General features: G+C 43.5%; 1 protein-coding gene across 5 annotated transcripts in view; it reads left to right on the forward strand.

Moving 5' to 3' along the window:
• sorcs2 (sortilin-related VPS10 domain containing receptor 2) overlaps positions 1–13,977 on the forward strand; it is a 222,816-nt gene that overhangs the window by 101,084 nt on the left and 107,755 nt on the right. For all 5 annotated transcript variants that reach the window (XM_041031186.1, XM_041031187.1, XM_041031188.1 and 2 more), the window contains exon 3: positions 6,060–6,159. In XM_041031186.1, the coding sequence (XP_040887120.1) occupies positions 6,060–6,159 (100 nt within the window). The remainder of the gene's footprint in view (positions 1–6,059; positions 6,160–13,977) is intronic.

Below are 13,977 nucleotides of genomic sequence, written 5' to 3' on the forward strand. Positions count from 1 at the left end.
TGCTGCAGTGGTCTTGTGCACTTCAGGAGACTGTCCACTGCTGTGAAGTCCCCTTACCGAGCATGAATCACTGTACCCTGGCTAACTGCCTGCTCAGACTACTTGCAGTGTAGGAGGCTCTTCCAGATGCAATTTGCCAATTTGGTGCTGAGGCATCAGTGACTAAGCTGAGCAAAAATGTAGCCCACATCTTCCCACCCTCTGATGCCAGGTATTGTGATTCTAATGCAGATTAGCTAATTTACTCTCATCATACAGCATGAGCAACTGCAGCATAAGCAGATCTATCACAGAATGGATCCTTCATGTACCAGCGAGCATGACTGTCAGCTCTGATCCGTTCCACCTTTTGCAAATGTCTACTCCTTCTCTTCACAGCACAGGACAACACAGTGCATTATCTCCCGAGTCCTCTCTGCTGCATTACACGTGATGGTGCCTTCAAGGCCCTCTGGCACTGCAAATGGCACTTTGATAAAGTGGTGCCAAGTGCAGAGGCAGGACTCGAAATCCAAAGTGTGCTTTATAGTTGTTCAGGAAGTGAGGGATGGGAGAGGGAAAGGAAGGGGAATGCCGATGAGCAATCAGTAGTCTGCTGTTCATATTCCTTAAGTGAAGGCTTGATTTTAAATATCATATAAATAATCATATCATATTTACTCTAGATGTGGTGGTATTTCACTGTGCAGATAGTTTTGGTTTTACATGCCTGTGGGTTCTGACTGTTGTTTAATGACCAGAAGAATGAGATGTCTGAGCTTAGAGAAAGGGAAAGTAGCCCAGTCAGAACTCTTCATTTGGACTGTTTCTTTGGTCCACACTCATGTCATGAGCCTGTCAACCATAACACCTTTCTGTAGACACAGTGGTTTGTTTGCTCTTTCATGAATTGTGACCAGTGTATTTGACACTTCTTCTGCTGCTGTCATCCCAAGGCCAGTTGTCCTTTTGGTTTCCCCGTCGATACAGGTTCACAGTTTACTCTGCCGTGGCTGCCATTTTCTAGAGGCATTCACAGCTGAGGATAATTCACACTAACGCACTCAGTGTTAAAATCTGTTTGTCTGACTTTGTGACTGTCACAGCCAGATCCCTTCAGGAGGACATATATTTTGAAAGGACAGTGCAGGCCTGGTAGTAGGAAGTAAACATTTCCTCAGGCATTTTCTGTCAAAACAGTGTTTTTACAAAGTTGCCTCACAACATCTCTGGAAGGCATGCTATATCATTCTACAGTGCATTCTGCAGTCAATAAAGCCAGGCTTTGACGCAATCAGGCCACAGCAGATGGCCATAAAGCCTTTGTCCGTGGTACACCTGAGACTCCCTGAGCTTTATCATCCATAGCCATTGCACCGCTGTAAAAAGAAGGAAAAATAAACAGATAGATGGCACTGAGGTGTCGCCTGGTCCGTGCAAAACAGCTGCAGTCGAGCACAGTGGTCATTTTTAAAGGAAGATGCGGGGCGAGGAAGAGGTCGGCGTTGATGACCTGTCCATGTGTGAAACAGATGGAAGGACCTGACTTTCTTTTTTTTTATTTATTTTTTTTTTTTAAAGCATCATACCTCATTGGTTCAAATTCTCAGTATCACAGAGCTGTCTTGAAGCTACATTTCTCACGTTTACCGTTCTGAAGCATAAAATGCGATTGCACTTGTTGAAATCACAATCCGTCAGGTGGTATTTATGATGCCTTGCTTTTAACCACTGTAAATCAGCTTTAATGCTAATGGTGGCCCTCTCTCAGCAGTAATTTTTAACACTAGTCATGGCAATTACCTTTTAAGTGATAAATCAAAAGCTCCCATCTCCTGCTAATTCCCTGCTCTTTCAAAAAGAAAGATGGGAAAGCGTAGATTGTTATGATCACTCATGACCTGAGCTTTAACCTGCTCTGGACAAAATTTGGCACAAATTCTTTTGGGATGCAGCTAATAACCCCAGTGAGTGATACCCTGGCAGGGAAGCTTCATCACTCTTGTCAGCAGAGTGGCGGCGTTGTAATGCATTGCAGATTTTCCCAGCCTCGTGTCTCTGTGGCAGCGCTGCACGTTGCACAGATGACAGAGAGCTCTGACAACGTTCTCCACAGGCAGATACGGCTCAATCCTCTGTCTTGTCGGAGGACGCTGGCCTCCTTCCTCGCCTTCTCCCCAGTAGCTAGTTGGGCTCCCGGGGACATCTGTATGTCAGCCAATCATTGATGAGGCTTGTCAAACCCAGCAGTCTGGCTGCGTCTGGCCGTCTGGCTGTCCGGCCCTGATTCGGACTGACAGCATCTGTCTACCTCAGTGTTTTGGCTTCCTGCAGGAATCAGACATGTCAGGACACATCCAGCTCCTTTATATGTCCCCTGGCTTGTCTTTAACACACCAAATCACTGCTCCCCTCTTCCATTAGCTTCATTTGAACCTTTCAGAGTATAGCGTAGCTCCTGACAGCAGATGCCTTTTGACATGCGTGCACAGTGAGGAGAGACGTGCCTTGAAGGATAAGCATCTCAATCATAATACATGACCAGCTGACATGTTGAGGATCTTCAGGTGGATTTATCAAGACTTCATTAGAAATTAGTTTCCTCATATTCATTCTCCTTCCCTCGTTCTCTGCGTTTTTGTATGCTGTCTCGTCGCACGTTCGCTTGACACTCTCGATTTGTCTTCCTTGAGACGTCAGGCACTGGGAGCAACCTTGACATATTAGGACATTAAATCTGAATCAGCACCTGTCGGCGCCCCAAAGTGCTTCCACATTTCTCTGTTTTCTCAAGCGCATCAAGGAAAATACAATTTCACCCGCGGGGTGTCTGTCTCATCGCATCCACTCTCACAGACACTTCCAAGTCCACCTTCCTCTCCCCATCTCTGTCTCTTATTATTGCACTCCTCTTTTATACCCCTCTATTCTAGTCGTTTATGTTCTTCCTCTGTTATTATTTCAGCTGTATGGCCTCTGCCAAATGACTTGTGTCTGTGGCAGCTTGTTTAAGCTTCATGTATCAGAATCGAATGTTTCTTCAGCCATTACGTGTTTATTATGTATGAGGGTGAGATTCGGGGTTGAATTGACACTGACACTGACGCATCCAAATGCAATACTGTCTCTGTAGGCAAATGAAGGGTAAAATCAACAGTAATAGTGAGTTTGTCTGTGTCCTGATGTCCCACTTTTAGGCTAATATGTAAATTTACAGGGATTGAGGGCTACATTTAGTGCAGTAGATTAAATTTTAGTCACTTTTTCGTTCAGCCCTTTTCCCCCCTCTCCTCCCAGTGCTCTGCCATCTCCCCTCTCATCTGTTCCTCACTCTGTTTCAAAGTAATTATTCCTCATTAATCTACAATAGCTCCCTACCAGTCTATTAATCCAAAGGTCTGGATGGCAGACAGTACAAAATGAGCTCTCCTATTAACTCAACATCATTATTCTCGCCATATAAGGCGCTGGGGCTGCTGACTCTCCACAGCAACCCCCGCACAAACCCCAAATTAGCCTTATTAGTGGCATAACGTCTTTCCATTACCCCCTGACTCCTCCCCCCTGCTTTGCGAAAACATTTTCAGCTGCCCTTTTTAATGTTTTTCACATGAGCAACCACAAAATCCTTTGTCTAATAGATGCTGATACTCGGCAAGTATCAGGTGTTTTTATAAAAAAAAAATACACCAGCCGGTGTGTTATGAATGAGGTTGTCCCATTTTTGGAAAGTGATCATGTAAATTTTCACTGGCTTCCTTGGATTTGATATAATTTTTTTTTTTTATTTTACAAAAGCTAAAACGTATAGCCACCAGTGTATTTGTAGTCATTTCCATCATTTGACCGATTCTGCCCCACCCCACCACACACCTTTGGTCTTTAACAGCAGATGGAAGTAAAGAAGCAGGCTCCATGGTAACAGGCCCTTGCTAGTGAAGGTAATGAGGACTGAGAGATAGGGCGTGAGGGGTGAGTAGTCAGCATCCAGATTTTGAGATGTGTTCCTGGGCAAAAGGCCCACTCCAGCCCTGACCGATCATTACTCTCCTGCTAATGAAAGGCGATGAATATGTAATAGGAGGGAGGCTTTGCAGACGTCTGTGTCAAACAGAGATTACCACTGCTTTGTTTCAAGTAATGTCATGTACAGCAGTATGCCTATAGCACTTTGCATGGTTTTGTATTAAAATTCAATAACCACAGTCTTTAGTATATTTTCAACAAAGCGAAAGGGACAGTCAGTTTTAGATTTACTCGTTTACTCACTCTGTTATCAGCAGGAATTTGTTCTGTATTTTAAGGAATAAATAATTTAATATTTTTTTCCTCATGTTTCATGTATTGGAATTACATTGGAATCCAGAGCAAGTTTTGAGTCTCTGAAGGCTGACTTTTGTATAACTACTGAAACCAATGGCTGCCTGAGAGGTAGAAAATCAGTACACATACTTAAGACATGCTACTTGGAAAATGGTCCGCGGTATTATAAAGCATAAATGATTTGCTGTTGATGCTAAGACTCATTAAGCCACTGTTTTAATGTTTATCATCATCCTCCCGACTCATTAGGAGCAGACCCCGCTGCTCTGTGTGGTTGATGATCCGGCCTCTCAGTGGACCTCTACACAGCAGGGCTAGCAGGCCCTTACTCTATCCACAAGTGGGTTTTTGAGATAAGCACTGAGCTCTGGCTGGCTAACACAGCCATCAGCGCTAGATCTGTCCGTGTCCTCCAAGTGATCCCGGGTTAAACACCGCGCACAGGCCGGCAAGGAAGATGAAAACACTTGCCAGCTCACTGCGGAGAAATAGCTCACCCCTGCTATGCCACTCCATTTTCTCCAGCTGTATCAGAGCACTCTGGGAGAGCTGATTGCTGAATGGCTTGGTAGGGCTTTGGGTATGTGTCTCATTGTGTGTGTGTGTGTCTGTATGTGTCTGTCTGTGGTTGATGTCCCACTGTGCAAAGGAGTAAATCCTCTCATCCTTAACCAGGCTGACGTGCTAGCTCATCATTCTCTTTCATCAAGGCCTCTCCTTCCTGGCTCCCTCCTGTTGAACCCTCAACCCTCGGCTAAATGCTGCAGCATTTCCTTTCCTGTGTGCTTTGGATTGCTTTCGAAATTAGCCCCAGAAAGCTGTCAAAAGCTGCACACCAGAAACAGCTAATGCAAATACAGTAGATGTTACATTTGCATTCTTTAACCTCTACTTACTCCTAAGTTAAATTCAGTTTCTTAATCTGTCATAATCAGAGCCTGCTGCCTTAATATCCCAGGCTTGTGTTATGTTGTTGAGGAGAATGTTACCTGGAGTAGCCTTTTCCTCTGTATGCTCCCGACAGGAATTCGAGACTTTAATTATCCATAAGCGGTCACCTCACTTCATCCTCGCCGAGCTGAAACCTGTGCCGTTTTTCAAAACCTGTCACAAACAATCACCCTCACGCTACTCGGTGGGTGTGACTGTGTCAGACTGGAGAAACAATCCAGCAGCTAGCTATCAATCTCCAACACACACACAGCAGTCTGTACCTGCTCTTAAAGCTGCCAGATTTGGGGATTGGCCAGTGCTTCATTGCTACCCCGAGGCTGTTTTTGCATCGTCGTGGGCAATGACAGGTTGTCCGGCCATTCCTGATTTGTCACCGAGCTCAGACCGCAGACCACAAAGTGGTAATATGGTGAACAGAGAGCTAATATAATGCCTTCAGGGCAGTTTGATAGAAAAAGCAGGTCACTCTTTCCCAGGCTTTTTTGTAAATCTAATCTCCTTCTGTCAGACGTTCTTCATGGAGCCGATGTTGTTCCAAAATGCTGGATAAGAACAGTTTGGTGAAATAGAACCAAAAAAAGTTATAAAATCTAATGAACTATGAACATATTGTACATGTAGTATGTGTTTTAACAGGTCCTGTTCTCTATGATACCATAATGCCTTTCCTTATTGATATTGTGCGATTCATGAGGCCGTTGCAAAAAGGAAATCAGCAGGAAATATCTGCCTGTTTTCAAAGTTTCTCCGACTAAACTCCTCTTGTTCTTGTTCTTGTTCTTATTTCTCTCTGTTCATGCCAGGTCCACTGACTATGGCACCACCTACACCAAACTCAACCTGATGCCAGGGACGACCATCGTGGTGACCAGTTTCTACATCTGCCCGACCAACAAGAAAAAGGTAGGAGGGCGTATTGATTACTGAAGTGATTCAGCTTTCTGTGAGCTTGCTGATGTGGACTGTAGATTTGCTCTAATGAAACTGCCAATTTTAACGGAAACTGAAAAGCTTTGCTCTTGTGTGTTGTTGAAAGTCGGAGCTGCAGGTCTAAATGAATATTTACACAGGCAGGCTGGGTAGGAATTACAAGATAATTAGTTAAAGATGTGTGATTTGAGAATACGATCCACTTAAACTAAGCTGCTGTTTTAAGTGAGGGAGGACACGTCAGCAGGGAGGCACACACTTCAGTCCATCAATCACAGCAATATAACAAAATCAGAGCATCAGAGAAACATGGATTTAAACAGTGCTTGATTTAAAACTGTTTTTGTAAACCTTTTAGAAGACAGGAAATGCATTTGAAGTGGAAACTGTGAACAGCTTTTCTTCGTTTACAAGAAAACAACGCAGGAAACCTTTTTAAGGGTTACTACAGCAGTTTAGTATATTTCTATATAGTTAAGGGACTTGCCAGAGACGGAATAGAAGCAGCAGATGCCAAGATATCTTGTCATTTAACGCCTAGTATGAGTCATTCCCAAAAAAGCTGGATCCAACAATTCCCATGATGCAGCTGGAAAGGATCTTTTATTAGACTCCCTGTGCCTGATAAACGCCCACATTTTTCAAACTCCATGCCCAAATGTTTTTTTTTTTTTCCTTCTAGCTCAGACTTTAGAAATGTCCTCTGGAGCCACAGAGGGACATTATAGAACAGCTTCACAGGCTGTGTAGTACTCCTCATTAGAAGTAAACTGAACCCCATGTGTAAAATTGGCGGAGTGTCCCTTTAAACTCGTGAGATTAGGGAAAGGTTTTTTGGTTGCGACTTAAAACAAAATCAGACGTTAAGTGCAGGATTCTGGCCAAGATGCAAACTCCAGTCTGCTGCATGAAAGCACACAGTACTCTCTGCAGTGGCACTGAATGTTAGTGCTGGTGAACCGTGTGCTGCAGAGTCACCCAAAATGAATAAGTAACTAGGGATACTGGGTTGAAAAAGAAACTGTGACAGGAATGCACACAGGGTATCTACCAACACGCAATGGCTCTGACCCAGAGACACAGAATGAGTGGGTTGAAAGCAGCACGCAGGCTGCACTAATTTTCATTTGAAGGATCTCATGCAGAAGTCAAAACAAAAACCATTAGACATTATTTAAAAGATGCTGTAATCACATATAGATTCTGCATCTTTAATAACAGCAGCTGATGTTTATGTAAATGCTTAAAATGGCTCCTTTCTTAATGTTGTGTGTTTCATTTTTGTGACTGTGCAAAGATCAGTGCGTGTGGTGCTGATACAGGACATGTCGCTGATCTTGAAATGAACTTTTCCCCACTCCTGTGGTATTTTTGCACAAGTTTTGGTATTCCTCATACGACGCCCTTCGGACACATGCACAGTTCCTGCCCACGTTCCAGCTCTTCGATCCTGCAGGCAGCTTGTAAACTCCAGTGAATTTCAAAAAGCAGGCAGCAGATAAACTGAAGTGAGAGCCAAGAGGTACAGTAGGTGACTTAAGCTGAGATACGACTGGACTGCCAACTGTGGCAGCCTGTCTAATTGGCAGGCGTTATCGCCAGGGTCCAGGGTCCTTCCAATCGATGAAGAGATAGAGGGAGATTAGATGTAGTCACTTTTCTCACTTTCTGCTCCAGTCCCCACTCCAAATGTCTGCGCGGGATCTGCCATCTCATCTTCTTCACTCAAACACACACACACACACACACACACACAATAGTAGAAGGCCAGACAGCATGAGTGCATTTAATTGCATGGGAATGGAGTCATCTTAATTTCCCTTAGGGACAGAGAGAGAGAGAGAGACAGATAGAGAGACAGATAGAGAAGGGGAGGGGGGGGGGGGGTTAAAGTGTGTGTGGTGACAGTAAGATGTCTGGTAATGTGAGCTGGGGATCAAGCTGCTGCTTAAACACACCTTCAGGCCTGGCAGGAGGGGTGTGATGGAAGCTCAGGTTCAGTGCTGCTTGCTGGAATCGGTGTGTGTAGGCGTCTGTGTGTGCTGTAGCTGTAGCTGTGCTTTCTTTTTTGTCAGAGGCAGTATATGTGGGCTGTGTGTGTGTGTAGGTTTATGTGGACTTTGTGTGCAGAGTGGATCATCAGATACTTTGATCCATCTAACTAAATATCAGTATGCAGCCCCGTGTTTACTTCCTGCTTTCCGGTGTCCAGATTATGAGAGATCACGTTCATAAGGCGTCCCCGACACACGTACAGACACACACACACACATACGTGAGCGCACTTTGATCAATACCGCTAATCACATCAGAAAACAGCAGACGAGTGGGTCTGTAAGCTCTGTGAGGGGATTACACATAGTGTGAAGGGATCACATGGAAAGGTGCGAGGGGCCTCGGGTAATCAATAGGACTTGAGGCAATTAGAGAGAGAGGTGAGTCTTCAGACGGAGACAATGTCACCCTCTCTTTCTCTTTCTTTCCATCGCCTCATTGAGAGCTCCATTAAAGATCCGCTCAAGACCCTTTGCAGGAGAGGGCTCCCAAGGACCCTTGACACACTTCAACACCAATAGAGTCGTAAATAAACTTTGAGGCCGGAGGCTCGGCGCGCTCTCCCGCTGCAATTTTCTTTAACAGTCGTCTCTAGAGGGCTGTCGGCTGGGCAAGTGTTTGCACAAGTCTGTATTCTTGTTGTAGAGTGCTTAGTGTGTGGCCTAAATGAAGTCTCAGGATCATGCTAAGAGTGATTTTAGAGCTTAAACCTGTATAATGGTGCTGACCTGTTGGGTCTCCTCTAGCCACCATGGAGATAAAGGCAGAGGTTAGACTTCTCTTGGTATTTTCTGTTACAATTTACACAAATGTTGTGCTGGCTACAGGTCTGTACTATAGAGGTCTGTTTTAGCATTGTAGCTCCCTTCCCCAGTGGCTGAAAATGTGATCATCATCCCAGACGTGAGGTTAAAACAGTGATTCCCAGCCGTGGTTAAATGTACCTGTGGAGTATTTCTGTAATTACTGGTGTGTATGTGGAAAAGCAGTGCAGTCCATGGCTGTTGAGATAACTTATCATGACCTTTCTAGTCAGTGTAGCAGTGTGGTGCCGGAGTCAACAAAACACTTTGAACTAACATTAGACTGAAGTGGTGCCCTAACATCATATATAAACACTGGAGCAGTCGCTTCCTGGTGTACTCACTGAAGCATGTTTGAGCTAAGACCTGATCATTTATATGTCAGGGCACGCGTAGTACATCATAAACGATTTGTTGTTACGTCTGGGGGAATTAATTACTCCTAAGACTTACACCAGCTACTAACAGCCTATACCAACAACACCCCTCCAGGGGGTGGTTCCAGGTTATTTCTCCTTGTTTCCTTCCTCCTCCATTCTCCCTCCTCTTTCTCCCTGGTGTCTTGATGTCCTGTTGATGTTTGGCAACCAATCAATAGGTCAAATGGCAACCTGTGACCGTGAACCTTAGCTTAGCACTGACGAATGAACTACATAGTGAGCTGCTGTGAACTGAACCAGCAAAATGATTAGTAATTTTAACCTCTAGTCCACAATTTTGCATTTAGAAATATTATAGATGGATGCTTTCTGTGTGATTTGGCATTGTTGTACCTAATAAATGAGACAGTAGTTCCTGAGCCTCTTGACTTTGGCCTCCACGTAGCAGTGCAGCTGGAGACATGCAGCAAAGGATGAGTGGAAAACAAATGCAGAAATACAGTATGTGTGGAATCATCTCCAGCATCCAATCCCGTGGATTTAAGTTGAAGGCGTTTCTAAGTCCATTAACGGCTTATCCAAATCGGATCCCCCTTTAGATACCATGCCTCCTGGTAATCGAGCTTATTTTTCAAAGACAGAGACTCAGAGAAAGCCTATTTTTTTTGCACCTCACCTCTTTAACGTGGTGTCACTGCAACATCACTCATCTGTGGCTTAAAAAAAACTGACATAACATCACCACCTCAGCAATTCCATAAACAGCAGGGCATCACCTAGAGGAGTACCATCAATCACAGAGGGCATCAAAGGCAAACCACCTTATGAGCGAGAGTCCTCAATTATGTCTTCAGCCACTAGTTAGCCTGGCATCTCCTCAGGGTGTACTGCTGATGATTTCCTGCCTGATATCAGAACAGAAGAACAGATTTTGATAACAGGGAAGTGTTTCCTGCTCCATAACAAGGGCTCCAGTGGACTGTATTAATTTGACAGTGCTTGAGAGAGTGAGAAAGGCTTTTAAATGACACCAGAGGCTCTCTAGTTGCTGGATTGGTCATTCCTACAGTTCATTAAGCTCTGCATAATTAGTTAATGTATTTTTATGATGCATTTGAGCATAGAATTAAATGTTGCCTCCCAACAATTAAATGATCTAAGATAATTCTGGGCGATAATTGGCCATTTTTATGGTAAAAACCCAATATCAAAGCATCTGGAAAACAAATAGGATTGAAATATTATATACCCCTTGTTTATTGTAGCAAAAACACTCAATGTAGGCACTTCTTTTCTTGAGTGAGACATTAAGACAAGTCAGGAACAACACAGAGTATAAAAGAAACAAGAAATAAGCAAAGTTCCAGTGGGATTCAATCCGGAGCCTGGAGAGATTGTGAAGCAAAAAAAAAAAGAAATGAAATATCACAATTTTCCCTTAATAAGTGAGCGAATTACTGACAAGCCCAAAAATATTGCTGCAGGCAGAGAAATACATCAATCGCAGGCAATAGAATCTGAGGATGGTAGAGTTTAAACATTTCTTTATACATAGAGCGTAGGGTTCAGCAGCAGAGATAAGGACTTAACGAACCAGCTTAAGGCATCTGCCTTCACCTTAACTGGTCTTTTAGTGCCCTTATGCAAATGCTTCAAATCTTTATCAGTCTTTGAAGTTTCAACATCAGCAAAGTGGGTTTAAGAATAGGATTCCGAATGATTAATTAAGCCTGTTGTGTAGAAAATGCTCATGCACTCTCATAGTCCCAGAGGTTAAAGTTTTATTGGCTTAAGTCCATCTCAGAGAATTTTCCTCACTTTTAAGTTTTGTTGAAAATTCAAAAGTCAGACCAAGACAAAAGTGTGTCTAGTAGAGTAGTCCAATACAACCTCCATTAATAAACCACATTTGTGGTGTAAAATGTAGCTAAACCGATGCGTAAATGCTCCAAAGCAGCAGCTTCTTAGACTGTGGCAAAAGCAAACTGACAGTGAGTTTTGAAGATGCCTTTAGTCAGTGACTCAGAGGGAAAAGAAGAAAGCCAGAGAAAAGTAATGCCCAAAAGAACAAAGTGAGAGGAAAAAGACATTGAGATGAGTAAACACAGACATGAGTGAAAAGGTTTCTAAAGGAAGAACAATGGGAAAAAGAGTAATAGACTGAATGATACTGCAGAGTTACTGTCAGCTCTTCAGTGATTGGCAGTTCAAAGAGCTTCAAAGAGAAAGGCGAGATATTCAGATGTGGTCACATTATGATATCCCTGTGATGAAGACCAATTTTTGTAATTTCAGAAAGACTCTCCTTTTCTTTTCCTGTGATTGACAGTGAAATAGTTGTCTGCGTGTCTCTCTACGATCTCTCTCTGACTGTCAACTGTGTCCCCTGCTTTCCATGAGAAGAAAAAAAAAAACTACAATGGTAACTGGATAATTTTCTCTGAGGCAAAATTTGCCTTCTTTGTCCGGTGTTATCACCACGGAGTGGGCCTTGAAAGTAATTATGAACAAAATGATGGTAAAAGCAGTTCAACAGTAATAAAAGCCACTCTGCTAATGGAAAATGACCTAAAGTAGTAGATGGAGATGAATAAGCAGAGAGGAGAAATTGTTATGCACTCGGCCTCTGTTTGTGAAGTTTCATGGATGATCTCACCTGGGAAAAAAAAAAAATACTCAGAAGAACTTGCAGCTCCATGCACAGCCTTTTGTTGACGCTATGGATTCAGTTGGGACTAATTTTGTCTGCACTGGATTAAACTCAGATTAAGGCTAACACCAGTTTTGCATCGACTGCGCTATGGCTAGCACATCTACTGAGGAGATGTCCCTGTGCAATGTTGCACACATATATATATATACATATACATATATATACACATATATATATATATATGTATATGTATGTGTCAACATCACTGTTGGAAAATTCACAGAGGAGTTGTCACTTACTATTTTTCCAAACCAGGCTTTCAGAAAGTTCTCTTCCATCCTGAGGCATTTCTTCATGCATGGTACTTTCCCCATTTCAGAGCCACTGACACTTAAGAAACGACAGCCGTGACAGCCTTTCTGTCTGATTGGCTGTCAATAATTCAGTAGGTTTACAGACATACTTTGGTGGAGCACTTCGCTCCTGACCTCTGGGGGTTTAAGCAAGTGTTTGTCCATCCTCTGTTTGAGAACCTGGCTGAGTGGCAACACTTGAAAATAGAAAGTTAAGCCATTAAGCTTGTGTATGTGGCTCCCATAGTAGTGTCACTGGTGTGCAGAGCTGTGGGGCAGTGGCAAAAATTGTAGGTTTTCCTTCTTCTTCCAGGAGCAAAAATAGAAGACATGCAAAGTGGCCTTTCGATACAGCTTGTCACAGACGAAAATGTGTTTCAGGGAGGAAAGCTAAGCCAGCTAAACCACAGCACAGCCACATGAGAACCAGCAATTCCCCTGTTGTTTCCTGTTCCTCCGTCTTCCCTCCATCCCTGCAGCCATGTCATCTGTGCTGTAGAGAAGCAGTGTTCCCTTTATCCTCTGCCCAGGCACTGATCTGGGACCTGGGCTGATAAGGAGACTGAAGCGCATGGCGCAAGCGTGAACCGAGGACAGTTGGAAGCGAGGCTGGACCACAGAAGCTAGAGCTAATACTCGCTGGAGGGGACTGTGGGTTCCACTACAGAGGTTCAGTCCACCCACGCAGTCATATGGAAACAGTGTCCTACTTCTGTGGCCTTGTCCACACTAACAGGGATATTTTTCTAAATGAATATTTTCCCTTTCTGCTTTAAAAAAAAAAAAGAATCTGTCCAGTTGGTGAAGATCTTATCACCGCTGATTCCCCTTCACAGTGGAACTCACTCAAACAGACAAGTGCTGGTTCGACCAGGCCTGATGTTTATAGTATGGATGCTGTGGACCATGTAATATTGGGTGGTGCCGACATAGAGGACTTTATATGCTGGTGCAGTGGTGCAGTCATCCCAAGTTAACTTGTAAACTTGTTATTTAGCACTTATGAAAATGTGAAGAAACTTGAATATAGCCATTGTTGTTGTTGTGGTTTCTGGCGCTTGCACATTACATCATTGCTTCCCATACTTATGTGGATGAGAGACAAAAAAATGCAGAGGAAAAAATGGTCATTTTATATATATATATTAGTGTGGACAAGGTCTGAGTCTTCATGCTTCATCTGAAGCATCAGGAATGATGCTCGGTGAGAGAATCAGGAAGCAGTTGATTCTGGGTCAGATGCAACAGGATTTAGTTCAGAGATAAAAATTTCAATATTGGTTTTCATAAGTAACCACATGTAAGAATGCACACTGCCAGAATTCAGGCAGTTTCTCTAGGATCTTTTTTTAAACTTGATATCGGCACAGTGTGAGACAGACATGATGCATGTGAGGCAGCAGGCACCGGGTCATGGTAGAGTTAGACTTTCTTTATGTTGCGACACATCAGATGCTGCGCTCTCTCTGTCTCTTTCACAGCTTATCAGGTCTCCCTGTATCAGCAGTCGGTGTGTATCAGGGAACAAAAGAACACACAACGAATAG

This window comes from Toxotes jaculatrix, chromosome 23 (genome assembly GCF_017976425.1).
Source record: "Toxotes jaculatrix isolate fToxJac2 chromosome 23, fToxJac2.pri, whole genome shotgun sequence".
In the NCBI taxonomy this organism is placed as follows: domain Eukaryota; kingdom Metazoa; phylum Chordata; class Actinopteri; family Toxotidae; genus Toxotes; species Toxotes jaculatrix.